This window comes from Sinocyclocheilus rhinocerous, unplaced genomic scaffold (assembly GCF_001515625.1).
Source record: "Sinocyclocheilus rhinocerous isolate Xijiao unplaced genomic scaffold, SAMN03320098_v1.1 scaffold1818, whole genome shotgun sequence".
In the NCBI taxonomy this organism is placed as follows: Eukaryota; Metazoa; Chordata; class Actinopteri; order Cypriniformes; family Cyprinidae; genus Sinocyclocheilus; species Sinocyclocheilus rhinocerous.
Genome location: NW_015631052.1, coordinates 345,709 through 368,701, shown reverse-complemented (window position 1 = coordinate 368,701; position 22,993 = coordinate 345,709). Strand labels below are relative to the sequence as shown.

Genomic DNA, 22,993 nt, shown 5'->3' with positions numbered 1-22,993 from the left:
AGATATATTATTATGACCACCTGAAGATATTTTAATTCATCAACAATATTACTAATAATTACCAAGTCAGAACCAGTTAATTCTCTGCATGCACATTTTTGCATGCCATTTTCATTGCTATAAATGGATGGTAAAGTTTCTTGTCAATCCACAAAAAAATTGCATATAAAATTAGTATAGAAATATTAGTATAGAAAAAAGTCAAATTCATTGGTCAAAAAAGTGAAAATCCAGTAATTTATTTTTTATAAATAATAAAAACACTTCGAAATTAATCTAACGTAATTATGATCAATGAATAAATTGCTCCAGGGAGCAGTGCAGACTTCAAGCGAATTTGAGAAAGGTTTTACTGATGTAAAATATAACTCTATAAAGCTGTACATATGCGTGATTTAATAAAAGATAATGAAACTTGTATGGTTTTGTAAGTTTTTTTTAATTTTTTTATAATGTTCATAGTGAAGGAAGACTTGCTCATAATATTCACTGGTTGCCACCTACTGGTGTAATTATGTAACTTACAGAAAGAGCAGGCTACATTTAAGTTTTCAATGTTGGGGGCGTGTTAGAACGAGCCGTTTTAGGGGGGCGTGGCAGAGTCTTAACTTTGATAAAGAATATCTCTTTGGTTTTGAGACTTTAGTCTTTGCAACTTCAGGGATCTTATCTATGCACAATCAGCTTGTAACACTCCAAAGAGATAGGAAAACTTGAAATCGCATCATATGACCCCTTTAACAAACAGTATTGCTTGACCACTTGTCTTTTTGTCAACTGAATCAAAAGATTCGACTCACTGGGATGAATCAAACTGCTCCAATAGTGCGGTTCTGAATCTCCCGCGGTCGGCGTGGAGAGCTCCGCCCTCTCCTGCTGGAGTATTCGGAGTTGGCGGGTCTTAGAGCGCTTTGCGACTTCTGATTGGTCGAGCTCCAGCCTCTCGCGTACTGCGCATGCTCAGTGACCCCACCGCCTCATCCTGTATTTTCTGCTAGAGAAAATGGCCGCTACAGATGCTGCCGAGATTTCACACAGAGAGACAAAAATTACTCTCACACTCGACTAAATGAAACGGATGGGACGCGAACGCTGCGAGGGAGTATTATATAACGCAAAACCGAGTTAATTTCGTCTCGAGCCGTCGCAGAAGTGCTGTTTAACAGTGTAAGCGCTAATTTTAGCTCAAGCTAACAGTCAGGAGCGCCCGTGTGATCGGGCTCGAGCAGAACCGGAGAGAGTCGGTCCAATGGCGGACCCGAGAAAAGTCCCGTTCATCACGCTCGCCTCGTTCAGCAGCACACCGGCGGCACCCGAGTCAAAGAAGCGCCGACGCGAGGACGAAGAGAATGAACCGAGCCCCGCTGTCACCGGCGGCGGGGGGCTGTTCGGTACCGGGACACCGGCATCGGACCCCAGCGAACCCAAACCCACCGTCCGCCTGAACCTGAGCCTGTCAGAACCGAGCGAGCAGAGATCCGCCGAGTTCAATTACAGCGAGCTGGTCCAGTCCAACCTGCAGGTGAGATAACGGGAAAGATCGCCTCTGCAACCGCAAGAACTTCACCTGTAGTAAATGCATTGTACGATACTTAAGATGAAACTTTTTAAAGTCCAATACTTTACGTTAACAACAGCTGTATCACAGACTGATATACGTGACAAGTGTGTGGTTTAGTGGTTATTAAATACCTGAGCTGGAAACGGAAAGGTTTTTTATGTTCGAAACACGTTTTTATTTCACTGAACCTGTCATGAATGTAGAAGTAGCATCAGTTAATTCAGTTGGTAACAGTTAGATTTGTCTTGAATGATGTTGTGGTAAAAGATCTGAGCTGGTAAAGGTTGTAAGTTCAAACACAGGTTTCTTGATGATGCTTTTCTTTACAATCTCGCCTCATTTTTAGAATAAAAACATCAGTTAATTAGCAATACATTACTTTATATGTATTGATTAGGTGGTATTTGGCTATTGACATTAGCTTGACAGATCTGGTGTTTTTTTCTCTTTTATGTCAATACTAAATGTAGTGGCTGCTCTGTTATTAAATGCTTTCTGGATTCCGTTTTTGGTCATGTATTGTGTGTAATTTTGTGTAGATTGTTGCATTCACAAAAACAGTGTGGTAACTTTCAGGAAGTAACACTAAGTAATATTTATGTAGTTTAAATGTAATGATTTTTTTAAATAGTTATGAATAAATAAAGTACACTGTAAAATCTATGCGAACGTTGCACTTGATTACTGAAATTTGTACATTAAACACATTGATATAAAACCATTGCAGAAATATAGGCTATATTGCACATTGATGAGCGTTATTTATATATAAGCTGAACTTTATTTGGAATGAATAAAAAAAATGCATAACAGTATCTGTTCGCATTTGAGACTGTAAATGATTGATTGGTTCTGTCTGAATGGTTTCTTTTGCTCCTAAAGGTGAGGAAGGTTCCTCAGGGTCTCACTCCAGCTCTGGACCCCAGCGACCCGTTTGCAGATGAAGACAAAGAGCGGCAAGAAGTCGAGGCTCTCGCCAGGAAATTTGAGGGCAAATACGTACGTAATCTTATATAGTTTTATTTATTTTTTTAATGATCTTTTATTCGTCATCATGCGAATGCACATCCACCTGTGTTTTTATTTACAAAGAAAACCCTTAATCCTAATCATGATATGTTAAAGAATATTATAATGTGTTTTTCTAATGTGTATTGACTTTACATTGAGGATAGTGTGTTATTATTTCAGGGAAGCACTGTTAAGAAGAAGCGACGAGACCGGGTGCAGGATCTCATCGATATCGGTTACGGTTACGATGATACCGATCCGTTTATCGACAACTCTGAGGCCGTGAGTATGAGAGGGAGCTTCATTGATCCTCACCGAGAAATTCACTGCTGATCGTCTCCTGAAATCCTCTCAATGAACGCCACATGAGAGAATAAATTCAATTCAGAGAGTCAATTCAGACACGGCTGTAGATTTGCTTTGTGTTTGACCATCATCTCCCAAAAATGACAGAAAACAACTTTGAAATCCAGTCTGACCCATCATCCTTATGCAAATATAAAAATATCTATTAAAGTGTTTTTGTAATAAATGTATGTCTCTGTAGTAGTTATATTTCACTCTGCACAATGATGCACGTCTGCTTTTAATGTGCGATTGTGCACTGTATTTCTTTCCTATAGGAAACATAATTTGGACTACAAGATTGGACTTAGATTTTCTCAGAGTGTGTTTAAAATAGACTTCCTCATGTCTGTTGTGTGTCTGCAGTACGACGAGCTGGTTCCCGCGTCTCTGACCACTAAACTGGGCGGTTTCTACATCAACACCGGCACGCTGCAGTTCAGGGCCGCGTCTGAATCAGAGGGAGAGGACGGAGGAAAAGACACCAACCACTTCAAGGTGATCATCTTCATCACGTGCATCCTCACTGTTACAGCAGAGTGGACACATGTTATAGCGAGCCAAAGTTATGGTTTATCACTGCTAATTTATGATAGGGTTGTGCATTTAATCAAAAAATAGATTTGTAATATGATCTAGTATGATTATTAAACCACCAAATAATTCAATAAACACAGTCTTCATGCATTATTTCCACACACTCTGTTAAGCATGTTTCACTGAAGACTTTTTAGCTTTAATATCTAAGCAGCAGCAACTGAACTCTTTTTTTTTTAAAGCTGTAGCACCAAACATCTTCAGTATTTGGTGCGGACGTCTCACATCTTTTTTTTTGCCAGTCTGCTTTAATGCAGTAATCACAAAAAAAAAATCAACATTAATATTTAAGCCGCAGCAATTAGGGATGCATCATAAATTGTTGCAGTATCAATTATTGGCACTGTTTTATTTACCAGTATATTGGACATTATTGGATATCTATCAGCTGTTATTGGATATTTAATTGTGTCAACCCATTTTAAGATTCATCTAGCACTAATTTAATGGGATAAGCATTGATTATGGTACATTAAACCCTTTAAAGGGTGCATTTTACAATAGTTTTTACTAGTTTTAATTGTTTTTAATGAAGTAGTTTAACCAAGTACTTTGGATTTGTAGTATTGGCCTATTTATTGATTATCAGCCATAACATAAATATTTTTGGTGATTTTTTTTATCATATCACAGTTCAAACTAGTTTTAGTTGTAGTAATCACAGTATGACTTGCTTGACCAAATTACGCAGTCCTTGTTCTTGGTCAGGAGTTTCTGTCGTGATATCCCAGGTGATTTCTGTCTGATCTCTTGAGTCTGTGATGGTTCGATTGACTGAGATGATGTTCTTGGCTCTGATTGACAGAAAGATGGAGAGGAGCGGGTGATAAAGAGAAGGAAGAAGAAGCAGGACGGCGGCCTGGAGGAGAAGAAACCCAGGAAATTCAAAGTACCCAAACCAGGGTGAGTTCAGACACGCTTTTGTGTTTAATTGCTAAATAAAAATGTTAAACAAAATGACAATAAAATTACAATACTAACATTTGAGTAGGGTAAACGTACCGGTTAAGCTCACTAAAATCTACATTGAGACATTTTTAGTGCACAAGATATTGGTTACAGTACAAAAAGTTATGTTAAAATAAAAGATTCTGTAACACAAATTCAAAAATCAAATAAAACAAACCAATAAAACATTCCATTCATGGGAATGAACACAGAAACTAGCCTCAGTATGAAGCCTCTTATTAAATTTATGTCAACTTATCTATAGTATCTTAAGGCTGGAATACACTACATGATTTTACCCCGATTTTCCACTGATTTAAAGTCTGGAGAAGTTCACAGTAGTTGCCAAAGATCAGAGCCAGTCTGTAGATTTGAGTTGACAGAATCTATAGAAAATCAATTAACTTAAGTTAAAGTGACAACCATCAGTTAATATTTAAAGTCTGTTTATGAAGTATTTACATAGACGTTCAACGTGGAAGAGCTTAAAGAGAGCACACTGAGCTTAATGGGAGTAGAAGCAATTTTTAATAAATTTCATGTAATATTTATTAAAATGACAATATTTTGCAAAAGAAATAATCTAGGTCATGTATTAAGTTCATACATATTTTATTATGAACAACTACTATTAAAGGGGTCATATGATGTTGCTAAAAAGAATATTATTTTGTGTATTTTGTGTAATGAAATGTGTTTATGCGGTTTAAAGTTAAAAAAACACATTATTTTCCACATTATAAGTTGCATCAACGATTTAACAGACTTTAATTGCAGTGTTCTTAATCTTTATAAGTTAGTAGTACTGTTCGGGTTTACAGTGTGGGGGCGTGTTAGAACGAGCCGTTTTAGGTAGGTGTGGCTGACTCTTAACTTTTATAAAGAATATCTCTTTGGATTTGAGACTTTAGTCTTTGCAACTTTACAGATCTTCTTTATGCACCAAGAGCTTGTAACACTCCAAAGAGAAAGGAAAACTTGAAATCGCATCATATGACCCCTTTAACAATATCTATGAAATTATACTTTTTCTTACTGATGTCACACTGAAGCTGTGTGATTTTCATAGTATTGCACCCTTTAAGTTCACCTTAAAATAATATGAAATCATTAAAAAATACTGCAGTATAAAACCACAGACCAGCAATAAACTGTTAATTTATAATATTATGGATGTAAAAGTGCAAGCCAGTAATGCCTGTGAAGCAATATATTAGCGTAGCACACAATCTTATACAGCTAGTCATCAAACTGTGTTCTGTAGCATCTGCGCTGTTGTGCTAAAAATATTTTTTGGATCTAACTAATTATTTCCCACATCCAAGCTCCAGGTTATAATCTGCAAAAGTCTAAACATTAATCTCTTAATTTTACAAAAAGTAGTGAAACTTACCCAAAATAAAGGCTTAAATATATAAAAAAAAATACACATTTAAGGGGCTTCTCTTTTGGTGAAAGTTTTCAGACAGCTTTCAAAATGGCCGCCAGACAGTGTGAACACATGGAGAATCATATCTCAGTGCGCAATGATCTGTTTGACTTGAAATTACAGGAGGTATGTAGTAACAAATTTGTTAAGACATCAAGTATGATAATACATTATTTTTTCTTTTTATAATCTGAGCTCAAATATGGAAGTAAGCTTAATAGGTACGTTTACCCTATAGTCATTTTCATATAATCAGACTATATAAATAATCACAATTTCAGTTTTATTCAATTTAATCGTGCAGTGCAGCTATGTGAAATGAGCATAATTTATGAACACAAGATAACTTTGTTTAAGAGAAGTTATATTTATTTGTTGATTATCTTTTTTGATTGATTACATTTTTTTCAAGTGAATTTCAGCATTTTATTAAAAACCATGGAACTCGCGTATAGATTAGCATTTAAAAGTTTGGGGTTGGTGAGGTTTTTTTTAAATGTTTTTGAAATTAGTTTATTATGCCCGCCAAGGCTGCATTTATTTAATGAAAAATACAGTAAAAACATTAATATTCTGAAATATTATTACAATTTAAAATAGCTGTTTTCTGTGTAAATATATGTTAAAATGTAACTTATTTCTGTGATCAAAGCTGAATTTTCAGCATCATTACTCCAGTCTTCAGTGTCACATGACCCTTCATAAATCATTCTAATATGATGATTTGCTGCTCAAGAAACATTTCTCATTATTAGCAATGTTAAGACAGTTGTGCTGCTTCATATTTTTGTGGAAACTGTGATACCTTTTATTCTTCAGGATTCTTTGATGAATAGAAAGTTCACAAGAACAGCATTTATTTGAAAAATTTTCCATCTGACCCCAAACTTTTGAGTGGCTGTGTATGACAACACTTTTGTTTCTGTTTCTGATAGTGTTTCGGCTCTGAACCGGCCGGAGAAGAAGAAGAGGAAGAAGCTGATGAAGGACTCTCTGTCTCTGGCCGCTATGATCCGCCGCTTCAACTGCGAGAAAGAGGAGATCCGTAAGAAGAACCCGGCGGCTGCAGTCAAACTCATCCGCGCTCCTCCGAACACCGCTGCCGCCGCCGCCGTTGCCCCCAGCAACGACCTGTCCATGGCCGACCTGACCTCTGACCCGGCGGTGATGTCACTGCTGGGCGGAGCCACGGAGAACGACATGCTGCAGGAGCTGATGGGCGACCTGGACTTCGGCCTGCTGGACTCTCCTGGGCCGTCCAGTCCGGGGCAGAGCGAGAACGGCACCGCGGCAGCCCAGAAGGCAGGAGCCGCCGGTCGAGTGCAGAAGACGGGGCTGATGCCGCCACCGCCGCCTCTTCCCAGCAGCCTTCCCGCTCCGCTGCTCAAACGTATCGAGGACCTGCGCGTGGTGAGTGCTGAGCTTTACATCCACATCACAGATCTGCGCTTGGTTCCAGCAAAACTGATTCATGAGCCGTGTTTATTAACGTTCACACGGGATGCTTTCAGGAACAGGAGCGTAATGGAGTGGAGGGCTGAACTGTTTTTTTATCCGTCTGCATGTGTATACTGTAGAGTTTAATAGTAATACAGCCACCAAAGCAGCACTTGTGTGCAACAATATACTTCAAGATAATAACTGTCTGACTTCAGACTAGGGCTGCACGATTTGGGGGATAATTCAGTTATTGTATAATTATTGTTTAATTATAATGAATTATTATTGTTAAAAATAGTATGCAAATAAAAAAAAGAGTATTTAAAGGTCCCATATTGTCAAAACTGAAATTTCCTGGCTTTTTTTAATGATAACTGAGGTCTAGGTGCTATGTAACTACCATATAAGTTTCAAAACAGTCAATCCACAGACAAATGCACACAGCCTGCATAAAGTAGCTGTGATTTTTCACGAGCCGTTGTGACTTCCATAAAAAGTTGAGGTCAGAACTACACAGTCACCACCCCGAGCACCGCCCACAGTCCCACTCTCCTTTTGCCAAACCCCCAGACAACATCGCGTCCATGCCATTGCTGAGCAACAACAACACATAATCTGAGCTCAAATATGGAAGTAAGCTTAATAGGTACGTTTACCCTATAGTCATTTTCATATAATCAGACTATATAAATAATCACAATTTCAGTTTTATTCAATTTAATCGTGCAGTGCAGCTATGTGAAATGAGCATAATTTATGAACACAAGATAACTTTGTTTAAGAGAAGTTATATTTATTTGTTGATTATCTTTTTTGATTGATTACATTTTTTTCAAGTGAATTTCAGCATTTTATTAAAAACCATGGAACTCGCGTATAGATTAGCATTTAAAAGTTTGGGGTTGGTGAGGTTTTTTTTAAATGTTTTTGAAATTAGTTTATTATGCCCGCCAAGGCTGCATTTATTTAATGAAAAATACAGTAAAAACATTAATATTCTGAAATATTATTACAATTTAAAATAGCTGTTTTCTGTGTAAATATATGTTAAAATGTAACTTATTTCTGTGATCAAAGCTGAATTTTCAGCATCATTACTCCAGTCTTCAGTGTCACATGACCCTTCATAAATCATTCTAATATGATGATTTGCTGCTCAAGAAACATTTCTCATTATTAGCAATGTTAAGACAGTTGTGCTGCTTCATATTTTTGTGGAAACTGTGATACCTTTTATTCTTCAGGATTCTTTGATGAATAGAAAGTTCACAAGAACAGCATTTATTTGAAAAATTTTCCATCTGACCCCAAACTTTTGAGTGGCTGTGTATGACAACACTTTTGTTTCTGTTTCTGATAGTGTTTCGGCTCTGAACCGGCCGGAGAAGAAGAAGAGGAAGAAGCTGATGAAGGACTCTCTGTCTCTGGCCGCTATGATCCGCCGCTTCAACTGCGAGAAAGAGGAGATCCGTAAGAAGAACCCGGCGGCTGCAGTCAAACTCATCCGCGCTCCTCCGAACACCGCTGCCGCCGCCGCCGTTGCCCCCAGCAACGACCTGTCCATGGCCGACCTGACCTCTGACCCGGCGGTGATGTCACTGCTGGGCGGAGCCACGGAGAACGACATGCTGCAGGAGCTGATGGGCGACCTGGACTTCGGCCTGCTGGACTCTCCTGGGCCGTCCAGTCCGGGGCAGAGCGAGAACGGCACCGCGGCAGCCCAGAAGGCAGGAGCCGCCGGTCGAGTGCAGAAGACGGGGCTGATGCCGCCACCGCCGCCTCTTCCCAGCAGCCTTCCCGCTCCGCTGCTCAAACGTATCGAGGACCTGCGCGTGGTGAGTGCTGAGCTTTACATCCACATCACAGATCTGCGCTTGGTTCCAGCAAAACTGATTCATTTATTAACGTTCTTAACGTTCACACGGGATGCTTTCAGGAACAGGAGCGTAATGGAGTGGAGGGCTGAACTGCCGTCTGCATCGTCTGCATGTGTATACTGTAGAGTTTAATAGTAATACAGCCACCAAAGCAGCACTTGTGTGCAACAATATACTTCAAGATAATAACTGTCTGACTTCAGACTAGGGCTGCACGATTTGGGGGATAATTCAGTTATTGTATAATTATTGTTTAATTATAATGAATTATTATTGTTAAAAATAGTATGCAAATAAAAAAAAGAGTATTTAAAGGTCCCATATTGTCAAAACTGAAATTTCCTGGCTTTTTTTAATGATAACTGAGGTCTAGGTGCTATGTAACTACCATATAAGTTTCAAAACAGTCAATCCACAGACAAATGCACACAGCCTGCATAAAGTAGCTGTGATTTTTCACGAGCCGTTGTGACTTCCATAAAAAGTTGAGGTCAGAACTACACAGTCACCACCCCGAGCACCGCCCACAGTCCCACTCTCCTTTTGCCAAACCCCCAGACAACATCGCGTCCATGCCATTGCTGAGCAACAACAACACGGAAACATGTCAAGAAAACGCTGTTCAGTCGATGGATGTCAGGAAACTACATCATTGCACAGGCTTCCGAACTAGGGTTGGGCCGATGGCTGATAGACTTCACGATGTTGAGCCGGCATCATGACCAAAATCGACCTGTTCAAAGCAGAGCTCCTGAGAAAGGAGCTGTAAAATATATATTTAGATGGTTTTTGATACTTATACCGCAAATGTATATTCTTAAGGACATCAAAACCTAAAATAAAACTCCAGAAAGGTGTATAATATGTGACCTTTAAGAATAATATAATAGCGATACCAATACTAATATTTATGGCTGTCCTAATTCTTTCACTTTTAAATATATTCTGTTAGTTTAATTAAATTGCAGTCTTTGTGATGTGATAAACTGTGCCATACAGCAATTTCGGATTTATTCTGATTAATTGTGCAGCCCTGATTTTGATTTTTTTTTGTTTTCAGAGTGATTTCAGATTTCAGTATTTTGTTTAAAAAGCATTCTCTCCTGCATTGCACAGACCCGACTAATCAATAATGACTGTTGCAAGTTTTCATGATTGATCTTCAGTAATTTTATGAATGTATAGTTTGTTTGTGTGTGTGTGGTCTTTTCTTTCCAGGCAGATTGTGAAGGAGAGAGAGGAGGAGACAAGGTAGAGAGAGATGTAGGAGGAGCAGACGATCATGATAGAGAGAAAATAGACAGAAAACAGTCAGAGCAGGAGGAGGGAGAGGTTAGAAAGATGGAAAACAGGTGTCTAAAATAGTGTCAGTGAATCAGAAGATGCTGTTTTATTACTCCATAACTATGCTGTCTATTAATACAATGGGTCATTTTAACAGACAGATTTGAAATGCTGCAATATACATGTTTACAAACACAATAGGAACACAATGCAACAGTGTTTTTGATTGAGTCTTTATCTTGAGACAAAAATGCTTAATAGTCTTTAGTCATTTGAGTCTTGAGGCCATTGTTTCAGATCGCTAGTTCGCGTTTTGGTAGCCTATCCATCCACTGCGGCTGCCATACTGAGACTAGATATGCAAAGGCCCCTCATCCGATTGCAATCCAATGACAGGGACACGCATTTTGAAAGACAAGACAGTTAACTTAGCCTATAGGATGTATTTTGAATGTCCGGTAGTCCTCAAATAACATTCTAGTCCCGTCTCGTCTTGTTAGCGGCATAAATTTCGTCATAGTTTTTATCATCAGATATTAGTTTTAGCTTGTCAACGTCTCATCTTAGTCACTGAAAAAAGGTTGGTTAATGAATATTTTTTGTCGTCGTCTTCGTTGACTAAATTAACACTGCAATGCAAACAGCCAGGTAGCAAAGTTCAACTGCATTTGAGCTGCTGTTAAACGCTTGTTTTCCTCCCAGGCGTCTCGTCAGTTCGATATGGAGGGCAGGAAGAAGTTTTTCACGCTGGACATGAACAACATCCTGCTGGAGTGAGTTCATTCGGCCGTTGTTTTCGTTTTCGAGTCTCTCTCTCTCTGGTGTTCATCGTCTCACTCGTTCTCTCCGTCTCTCTCTGTAGCATCGAGCTGCAGGTGCAGGAGCAGCCCGCGTCGGTGCGCGCCGCCGTCTACTCTCATCTGGAGGCCTTCGTGCCGTGCAATAAAGAGGCTCTGCTGAAGCGGCTGAAGAAGCTCAGTCTGAACATCCAGGACGACCGGCTGCGCACGCCGCTGCACAAGCTCAAGCTGGCCGTGTGCAGCGTCATGCCGGAGCAGATCGCACGCTACAACATGGACTGCATGGCCAAAGTCGCCAAGTGAGAACCTGGACTGACATCATTTAATTAAAATAACTACATTTCAGGATTGCGGAGGTTTGAAGAGCTTGGTGTTTTTAGGGATCTCGCTCTTTTTGACCAGTGAATGACCAATGAAATGACTTTTCTGGTTGTTTGTTATATACATTTGCATTTTGTTTAGTATACGCTTTTCTCCAAAGCGACTTACAAAAGGAACTGAAAGAGGAACAAAAGCAATTAGTCAAAGAACTAACAATATTCATAATATTTATTTTTAATCCAGAATTTTTTTTTTTTCTTTAAGTTTTTAATATGGTTAATATAGACATGTATTTATTTTTATTTATATATATAGATATTGATCTTATTTCATTATTTACAATTTAAGAATGTAAAATGAATTAATTATAAAAATGCCCATTCGGTTTTAAGATTTTATAAAATTGTATGACTTTTCCAGGTCTAGATATTATATTTTTGAAATTTATTTTCCAGTTGTTTGTGATTTACATTATATGTTTATGCATTGAGCGGATGCTTTTATCCAAGGAGACTTACAAAACAGGAGCAATTAGTCAAAGGACAAACAATATTCATAATATACAATCCCAGGTTTATTAGACAACTAGATTAGGAAGCAAGATAGAAAAGAGGAGAAATGAAGAGAAGAATTTTTTTTTTTTTTAACTACATTATTTTTATTTTTATTTTTTGTACTAAAAATAGATATTTTTGTTAGTCACGATTTCTACGAAATAAAATATTTTAGAGCTTGGCATAATAACAAAAATACATTATAAAAAAGTAATTAATGAAATATAGAAATTAAAATGAATTAATTATTTTAAAAAATGCCCATTCAGTTTAAAGGTTTAATGAATTTGCATGACTTGTCAAAGTCTAGAAATCATATTTTTGAAATGAGGCTTCCTCATATATCTAAGTTTTCCAAGACCATGGAAATCCTAGTTTTTCAAAGACAAAAAAAAAAAAGAATGGAAGTAAGAAATCTCTTGATTTTTGCCTTATTTGAATGCTTGTTTTGCAGGCAGCAGACAGAGGATGGCGACAGAAACGGCTCGGAGGACGACGATGATGAGAAGCCAGGAAAAAGAGTGATGGGCCCCAGGAAGAAATTTGTGTGGGACGACAAACTCAGGTGAGACTCTGAGATCACACACAGATCAGGAACAGACAGTAATGTGAGACTCAAGATCGTCCTCAGGGAACATCTCCAGACAAACCAGCTGCTCAAGGATTCTCAACCTGTTTGACTCCAAGACGGTTTTCAAAGACAACGCTGCTTATTTTCCAACTTTTTGATTTAAAGAATCAAGGAGCAGCAATATATTAATGTGATTAGATCAAATTATTAAAGCAAATTAAATTGTCATTCCAGAAGTTTCAAGAATTGAATGTTCTTCAGGATTCATACCAGGGTTATTATCCTTAACTAGAACAAAAACAGTTTGCATTTTCAAGAGTTCTCGTTCTAACTTCAAAATAAAGTACTAAAACTGAAATAAAAAATATAAAACTCAAAATAATATTAAATAGTTTAAATTAATAAAATATAATATACAATGTTAATAATATAAATAAATTTAATATACTTTTATAGTTTAGGGTTGTTTTAGTATTATTAATTTATTTTAATAATACTGAAATTATATGATTATTATTATTATTATTATTTTTAACTTAATAAAACTAAAATAATCCTATGAATTTTTAAAATTACAATTTCCAAAACATTTTGAAGATTGTATTCTTGAAATCTAGAAATTACACTTAAATTTCCCAGGTTTGTGACAGTTAAAATAAAAGACTTGCAAGTTGTTTATGGAATTAATGTAAGAGACTTGATGTCATCTGGAGTTTTTAATTAGTTTTAGCTGATTTTAAAGCTTGTTTTGTCTTACTGTAGTCATCTAGTGCAGTGGCTCTCAAACCTCTCCATGAAGTACCCCCAGCACTGCACATTTCGTATATGTCTCCCTATATCTGACACACCCACTTCAGGTCTTGCAGTCTCCACTAATGAGCTGATGAGTTGAATCAGGTGTGATAGATGAGGGAGACCGCAAGAAAAATCTGCAGGGCTGGGGGTACTCCAGGACAGGTTTGAGAACCACTGATCTAGCCGATGTGAGATGTGTCTGTGTGTTTGTTTGCGCAGGTCTCTGCTGTGTAATCTGGTTCAGGTGAAGCTGGGCTGTTACGAGCTGGAGGGTCAGAGTTCACTCTCACCTGAAGATTACCTGAAGGTCTTCATGGAGGCGGAGGTCAAACCGCTCTGGCCCAAAGGATGGATGCAGGCCAGGTGGGTTTCTGCACCAGAACACTGATGTCGTCTGTGCTGGTAAAGCATGTTGAAGCGTGATTGACTTTCTCTTCCTCTCTGTTTCTCAGGATGTTGTTTAAAGAGAGCCGTGTGGCTCACAGTCACCTCACAGGAAATGCGTGAGTATTTTGCCCTTGCTTATTTTTAAACAAAAACAAGTTGTTTTGACCTATTTACTTTGTGCAGTGCTACGTTAAAGGGATAGTTCACCCCAAAATGAAAATTCACTGTTATTTTTCTCACCCTCATGTCATCCAAGATATAGGTGGCTTTTTTTCTTCAGTAGAACAAGAAGATTTTAAGTTGAAACCGTGCTGCTTGGTGATTCATAAAATAGAAGTCAATGGCTGCCGTTACTTTGAGAGTCAAAAAAGCAAATACAGGCAACGCTAAATTAATACCCATGAATCCTTATGATATTTTTAGCTCTTATGAAGAAAAACGATCAGTCTGTGCAAGAAACTGAACATTATTTACAACAATATTGCCTGTAATCTAAAGCCTCTGACAAACAGGAAAATCTGATTCTTTTTCACTAATTAATTCTTTCAGACAATTTGTTTTAATGAACTGGTTCAATTCATAAATTCATTTATACAATCACACAATAATGAAACATATGTGCAGTTATATTAGTAAAGCACCCAATAATGATGTAAACGCAGATGTTTTACATTTCTAAAGCATATAAAGTGAATAAACTAGTCTTCATCAGCTCACCTTTTTACATAAACAAAGAAAAACCATAAAAACACTCATTTGGCCCTTCATTCAAGTGTTCGGTTCACACATGCACATATCAGCGGCTCATTGTTCTTCAGTCCGAATCGAACCATTTCTTCAGTTCACTGACTGTTGGAGGAACTGGAGCGCTGAATGAGTTTCATCACCTTCATCATAGGATCAGATACGCCACTATTTTGACGTATTGAGCCGTGAACTGTTTGAGACTGTTCAGTCCGATTTGGTGAACTGGTTCAGTTCGCTTCGTAACTCCTTCTACTTCGTAACACCTCAATTTGTGACCCTGGAGCATAAAAGCAGTCATAAGTAGCACGGGTATATTTGTAGCAATAGCCAAAAATACATTGTATGGGTCAAAATTATCAATTTTTCTTTTGACAAAAATCATTAAGTAAATATCATGTTCCATGAAGATATTTTGTAAATTTACTACTGTAAATATGTCAAAACGTTGTTTCTGATTAGTAATATGCATTGCTAAGATTTTCATTTGGACAACTTTAAAGGCGATTTTCTCAATATTTAGATTTTTTTGCACCCTCAGATTTTCAAATAGTTGTATCTCGACCAAATATTGTCTTATCCTAACAAACCATACATCAATGGAAAGCTTATTTATTGTATATTAGATGATGTATAAATCTTAATTTAAAAAAAATTGACCCTTATGACTGGTTTTGTGGTCCAGGGTTACACATATCATCAGAAGTGTATTGATTTTTTTTTTATCTTACCTGTATATGTTTTCTTGGCTCTTAAAGTGGCGGCACCCATTGACTTGCGTTATATGAATCACTGAGGACCATGGTTTCAGATAAAAATCTGTACTTTTACTACTAAAGAAAAAAGTCACCTACATATTGAATGTAGATTAACAGCAAAGTTTCAGTTTTCCGTGAACTATCCCTTTTACTTTTTAATACTTGAGTACAATTTAAAGTTGTACGTTTTTACTTTTACTCAAGTATGTTTTTGGCCAGATACTTTTACTTTTAATTGAGTAAAATTTTCACTGAGTGTCTGTACTTTTACTTGAGTATATTTTTGAGTACTCTTTACACCTCTGGTCTTGTGATTAAATGGCACCTTTCTGTTTTCAGAGTAAAGAAAAGGATGTTACCGGCTCCGAAGGCCAAGCCCAAGCCTCAGGACAGCAGTGCGCTCCAGCGACTGTCCATCTCTGTGGACTCCGCACCTTCTCCAGCCGTCCAGCGTCCAGTCATCTCAGTAGACACCGCTGCTCCTGCTACTGTGCCGCGAGCGCTGTCCCCACCGGAGCCCATCTGCCTGTCGGACTCTTTGGACGAGGACCTGGCGGCCCCGTCGCTGGACTCCATCTCTCACGCTTTGGCCATGCTGGGCAGCGTCGCCAAAGACCTGGCCCAGTCCAACAGCCCGCCATCCGCCGAGCTGCCCAAACCGCCCCAGTCACTGCTCACGAATCCACACCTGTCCAAAAAGAGCGGGAGCACCCCGTCTCCGCCTGCTCCTGCTCCCAGCGTCCTCTCCTCGATGCCCGCGTCTTCAGTCGTTAAAAGTGTGAGCGTCCTGCCGCTGGTTCAGAGACACTCAGTTATTCCCGCTCAGCGACCATCCGTGACTCCGCCCACCAAGATGGGCGTGTCTCAGGTGAAGCCCCGCCCTCCTCCGACAGCGTCGCCTCTTCACGCCCCTCAGAAGATTCTGGCGGGAAAAACGGTAGTCGCCATGCCAACAGGCCTCATCAAAACCAGCAATAACAGCTCGGCACGCACGCTTCCCGCCGCTTCCTCGCCGTCGCTTTTAAAAGTCAAATCCGTGCAGCCTTTCCACGTGACGCCGCAAGCCAAAAACCACGCGTCGCCCAAACCCGGCTTCATCACACCCATGCAGGCCACCCTCACCAAGTCGCCTCACAACCCCAGCTCGCCCATCATCAAGCTCACGCCCACTGCCTCGCCCGTCATCACCAGAACGCCCACGTTACCCAGCATGCACCAGCACGCCTCCAAGAGCTTCCACATGGGGTTCATTGCCGGCGGTTACAGCGCCCCCGTGGGGCAGAAGAGTTCATCTCAGGGCAACAGCATCTCTGGACTCACCATGACAACCGCGCCTGTCACCAAGCAACCGGCCACCAGCGCGTCACCGGTGGCGGGGACGGTCAATCACAGTCAGCGACACAGACAAGTGGGTGGAGCTAATCAGGGAGTGAAGACAATCACATCTGTGTCCACGGCCACAGCGTCTCCACTCTCACAGGTCTGTCTGCTCATGTGATCCAGGCCTGTTTTTGGCTTTTTAAATATATATTAAATCTTAAAAAATGATTACATTTATTTGCATTTTTTATTATTATTTTTTAATTTTATACATTTTAATTAAACATTTATTTATTTGTATTTAGTACTTTCCAACTCAAGGCCTATTTTTATCACCTAATCTCTTCACCAAGAACATTGTGAAAGTGTCTCTTTCTCAGGAAAGTTTAATAGCATAATTATAATTTTACTTATAGAAATGTCCTAGTCCGTGGTAATATCATCTAAATTCAATACCAGAATTGTAATTTACCAATGGAATTATTTTTTATATTCTTAAATGTACATTAAATAATAATTGTAGTAATATTTTTGGTTTAATTATTATTAAAATATATTTTAATTTAACTAATTTAATTACATTTAAATTAGAATTAAAAATAAATTAGAATAAAATTAAAATAATTAAATGTTTAAAGAAATTAATTTAAATGTTTAATTTTAAAATTAAAAAGTACTTTAAATTTTTTATTTTAATTAAAAGTTAATTTTTATATTTATTGGAAATGTAAAAATAATTAATTTAAATTAATTAAAAAATGAATTAAAATTAAAAGATAATTGTTTTTTGGTAAAATTTAGTAGAATAAGTATTTTTTTTAGTTTTCTTGTGATATTTTCTAAAAGTGTAATCTTTTATTTTATTATTTTATTTAGGCAGCTGTTTACAGCTGTTTTTTCCCTTAAAGGAATATAATTATTCTATTATTCCCCCTAGAATTATTTTTTAGTTAGTAATGATTTATTTAGTAAGTAATAATTTATGCCTCACATTTTGGAACAGAGCTTAACTTGAACTCCTAAGTATTCCTCAAAATACAAGCCACTACTAAAATGTTGTGTTTTTAGTTTATACATTTTTATGAGTTGTTTTATTAGTTGGCAAATTTGTACAAAAAATACAATTGTTAGACTCCATATTAGGGATGTGTTGCTTTCACACATAACGAGGTCTTTGTAAATGTGTGCTGTGGTCTTTGGCTGTAACAGTGTGATGATGATGGTGTTTTGCAGGTGTCGTCCTCCAGCGCTCTGCTGGGCTCGGCCGGTCCGTCTCTGCCGCTGGGCTTCGGGATGCTGGGAGGTATGGTTCCCGTCTCTCTCCCGTTCCAGTTTCCAAACCTGCTGAATCTTCCTTCCTCTGTGGTTTCCACAGCGAGCACCGGCGCCTCGACCAATCCCAGCAGCTCAGGGTTCAACCTTCCCCAGAGTGAGTCCATGTGATCAATAAATACGGGGTAGTTTAGTATTATTTTTGAAGTCTTAGAAAGGTCAATTCTATTTACCTTTTCAAATGACCCATCGTCTTTATCACTGTGATAAATATAGTCATATATAGACATAAAAAAATACCATCCTTAAACGCTTATATACTTTTTATATTATTTTGAGAAAATATTGTTGAATTATTGTATATAACTTCTTTATATATTGAAGTTTTATTGTTACTACGATTATTATAATTTTGGCTACTTTAAAAATATCCTGTGCTGCTAATATGACATTAAATAATAAATGTAGAAAATAATACTTAAAAATGATAAATAAATATTATAAAATAAATTATATTTTTGATGTAAAATCATTTATATTAATTAATATAGTTATTTATATTAATATTTATATATTAAATTGTATATAAATTTATATTGACATAATTACAATATTTATATAAATTGTTTATTATAGTTATCAACAGTTATCAACAGTTTCTTCAATCTATCAATAGTATTTACAGTGCCTTGCGAAAGTATTCATACCCCATTCATTTTTTTCACATTTTATGTTGCTGCCTTATGTTAAACTGCTTTAAATTACTTTTTTCCCCCCCATCAATCTACACTCCATACATTGCATAAGTATTCATACCCTTAACTAAATATTTAGCTGAAGCACCTTTACAGTCTCAAGTCTTTTTTGTTTAATGCGACAAGCTTTGATCATCATCATTTGGCAATTATCTGCCATTCTTCACCTCGCCTTTTCACCTCTCAAGCTCTGTCAGGTTGGATGGGGGCAGATGCTCATTTTCAGGTTTCTTATATACTTTTTATATTATTTTGAGAAAATATTGTTAAATTATTGTATATCAATACAATAGTAGGAATGTGCGGGTCTAGTCGACTAAACGGTACAGCTCCTATTGTATTATTGTATATCACTTCTTTATATATTGAAGTTTTATTGTTATTACGATTATTATAATTTTGGCTACTTTAAAAATATCCTGTGCTGCTAATATGACATTAAATAATAAATGTAGAAAATAATACTTAATGATAAATAAATATTATAAAATAAATTATATTTTTGATGTAAAGTCATTTATATAAATTAATATAGTTATTTATATTAATATTTATATATTAATTTGTATATAAATTTATATTGACATAATTACAATATCTATATTAATTGTTTATTATAGTTATCAACAGTTATCAACAGTTTCTTCAATCTATCAATAGTATTTACAGTGCCTTGCGAAAGTATTCATACCCCATTCATTTTTTTCACATTTTATGTTGCTGCCTTATGTTAAACTGCTTTAAATTACTTTTTTTCCCCCCCATCAATCTACACTCCATACATTGCAAATTGGGTTCAAGCTCAGGCTCTGGCTGGGCCACTCAAGGATATTCACAGAGTTGTCTATAAGCCACTCTTGCTGTGTGCTTAGTAGGGATGTGCGGGTCTAGTCGACTAAACGGTACAGATCCTACTAGTCGTCACTGAAAACAATAGTCGATTACCCGACAGAAAAAAAAAACGAGAAAAAAAAACATGATTTTATAATTCAAATTACCATCATTTTAACATTGCATTTAAAACATTTTAAATAACAAGTTAAAATAAAGCGTTTGAAAAATAATACATTATTTTTAAAACAATAAATACGGGGTAGTTTAGTATTATTTTTGAAGTCTTAGAAAGGTCAATTCTATTTACCTTTTCAAATGACCCATCGTCTTTATCACTGTGATAAATATAGTCATATATAGACATAAAAAAATACCATCCTTAAACGCTTATATACTTTTTATATTATTTTGAGAAAATATTGTTGAATTATTGTATATAACTTCTTTATATATTGAAGTTTTATTGTTACTACGATTATTATAATTTTGGCTACTTTAAAAATATCCTGTGCTGCTAATATGACATTAAATAATAAATGTAGAAAATAATACTTAAAAATGATAAATAAATATTATAAAATAAATTATATTTTTGATGTAAAATCATTTATATTAATTAATATAGTTATTTATATTAATATTTATATATTAAATTGTATATAAATTTATATTGACATAATTACAATATTTATATAAATTGTTTATTATAGTTATCAACAGTTATCAACAGTTTCTTCAATCTATCAATAGTATTTACAGTGCCTTGCGAAAGTATTCATACCCCATTCATTTTTTTCACATTTTATGTTGCTGCCTTATGTTAAACTGCTTTAAATTACTTTTTTTCCCCCCCATCAATCTACACTCCATACATTGCAAATTGGGTTCAAGCTCAGGCTCTGGCTGGGCCACTCAAGGATATTCACAGAGTTGTCTATAAGCCACTCTTGCTGTGTGCTTAGTAGGGATGTGCGGGTCTAGTCGACTAAACGGTACAGATCCTACTAGTCGTCACTGAAAACAATAGTCGATTACCCGACAGAAAAAAAAAACGAGAAAAAAAAACATGATTTTATAATTCAAATTACCATCATTTTAACATTGCATTTAAAACATTTTAAATAACAAGTTAAAATAAAACGTTTGAAAAATAATACATTATTTTTTAAAAGTTTATCTAGGCGGAAACTAAATTTTTACCTCAGACCTCACATGCGTTTTCTTCGTGTCAGTTCAAAAATGACCATGCGAAATACGAGCAAGGTGTGGGATTATTTTGAATTAGAAGGAAACTGAAAAATTGTGTGTAAACGGTGTAATGTCAAATTGTCTTACAATAACTCTACTGGAGCGATGCGTAATCATATTCAATACAGGTGCGTAGGCGTTAGCTTAGAGGCTGGCCAAAGCCAGCAAATGTCACCGAAGTGGGTCTTCGTTAGAGGAATAGACGGCGCGGACGGGATTGTAGGGTTGTAGTGTGATCCCGTCAGTGCCGTCTATTCCTCTAACGAAGACCCACTTCGGTGGTGGTGCGGGATGTCCAGGCGCTTTCTGAAACTATCGGCTTGCTTTTCGTTATCTCTGCGTGCCTGCGACTTCAGTTCCCGACGAGCGTGTTTTTTCAAGTGCAGGAATTTTATTGTTAATCGCCTCAGGTCCCGTCTTTCACCAGACCACGTTGATAATTTCACTGAACAAATAACGCATGGTCTGAGTAAGTAAAATGGGCATTGTTGCATTTTGTTTTTAGACGATATAGCCTACACGAAGTACGTTTTTAAAAGCCGTTTTAATGCTATTTCTTGATAAACCTTCCTATTGTTTTCAACTTGTGTTTTAATATGTTGGCTAACGTTATATGAAGATTAAGAATTCTGTCAGGCTATTGATTGATTTTCCATTGTTCTGCATTTCCCCAGCTGATTTGAATAAATAAGCTATGCTTTGGCCGACGTTAGTGTATACTCTTCTTTTTTTTATTTTTAACGACTGCCTAAAATGAAATGATGATAACGCGAGGCAAGTGTGCGGCAAGCGAATTCATTGAGGGATTTGACAGTGTGATTCATAGATTAAGTATTTCAAATATAGGCTATGCTACACGCACGCACAGAGGTTTTTTTTTCTTACCATCTTTTGGGGGTTTCTTGCTTTTAGACTAGTCGGATACAAAACTTTCGTTTAAACAAATTAGTCGTCGCGCACATCCCTAATCACTACACTCCAGACAGTCATGAATGCGCAGAGGACCGTTTGCCCAGGCTGTGGATTAAAGGTAATAATGTTGTAAATAATGTTCAGTTTCTTGCACAGACCGATCATTTCGCTTCATAAGACCTCAATGTATCGTCAGGAGCTATAGGTATTAATTTGGTCTTGCTTGTATATGTTTTTTTGACTATCCAAAACCAGCAGCCACAGACATGCAGTGTATGAAAGGCCAAGGACAGCAGTTGTACCTAAAACTCTTCTTTACTGTTCTACTGATGAAGTCACATACATCTTGGATGGCCTGAGGAGAGTAAATTAAAAGCAAATTTTCATTTATGGATGAACTATCCATTCAAGCAGCTAATGAATCAGAAGTCTCAATGAGCTTACTACTGCGATGAAAAATAAGGTGGATAGTTCGAAAGTGGAGGGTGCTATTCTATTCAAATTAGGGCAATTAAAAAAAAAAAAAACTTTATGGTTAAAGTTATTGTTCTTGGAGTGAACAGCCTTTCAGTAGACTATAGCTGGGATAGGAGAAACTATTTTGACACTGAGACAATTTGCACACTTCACCTTTAAGAAAATGAATTCCTCTTTAAAAAGCTAGCTAGCACTAACCACAGTAATGTTTCATCTTTCACATTTAATTTATCTGATATGTGTATGTGTGTCTGTGTGTGTGTGTCCTGTCTATCACAAGGTCCCTGCAGGGCAGACAGATAGATTTCTGAGATCTAAACCCCACGACTACATTTACAGAGTCTTCTTATTGAGAAATACCATCTTCCTGAAGTCAACAATAGTCACACCACACCAGCGCTACTGGACAACCTCGTGTGCCGGCAGGACCAGAGGCAAACAACCCCGTCTATAGAGCTCTGACACCAAAGAACCTGGCAATACATTAAAAGATGCACACAATCCCGTCTCATTTGAATTCATTTCCACTCTTCATTTTCAATTGAACACGCACGCCGCTATAATTTGACTGAAATAAATATGACGCAGGCGAAGCATAATACCAGTGGTGTACCACAGCCCCACGGCGAAGCATTAGCCGAATCAGCACAGCATGTTGTGAATCATCTCCATTCCGTGTCTACTTGGGTCATTCCTCTATGAAGACCAGCTTCAAGCCAGTTTGACCATATGGATTAACTTTACCTTTTATAG

The 22,993-nt window shown here is 37.2% G+C and overlaps 1 protein-coding gene across 1 annotated transcript in view; it reads left to right on the top strand.

Annotated features, from left to right (window-relative positions):
- Positions 1-988: 988 nt before the first annotated feature.
- ubn2b (ubinuclein 2b) overlaps positions 989-22,993 on the top strand; it is a 27,526-nt gene continuing 5,521 nt past the window's right edge. Inside the window, exons 1-13 of the mRNA XM_016554060.1 lie at positions 989-1,522; positions 2,444-2,560; positions 2,753-2,854; positions 3,284-3,415; positions 4,320-4,417; positions 6,827-7,301; positions 11,195-11,265; positions 11,355-11,591; positions 12,622-12,732; positions 13,753-13,896; positions 13,986-14,036; positions 15,762-16,902; positions 17,976-18,171. Coding sequence (XP_016409546.1) covers positions 1,250-1,522; positions 2,444-2,560; positions 2,753-2,854; positions 3,284-3,415; positions 4,320-4,417; positions 6,827-7,301; positions 11,195-11,265; positions 11,355-11,591; positions 12,622-12,732; positions 13,753-13,896; positions 13,986-14,036; positions 15,762-16,902; positions 17,976-18,171 — 3,148 coding nt within the window. The 5' untranslated portion in view covers positions 989-1,249. The remainder of the gene's footprint in view (positions 1,523-2,443; positions 2,561-2,752; positions 2,855-3,283; positions 3,416-4,319; positions 4,418-6,826; positions 7,302-11,194; positions 11,266-11,354; positions 11,592-12,621; positions 12,733-13,752; positions 13,897-13,985; positions 14,037-15,761; positions 16,903-17,975; positions 18,172-22,993) is intronic.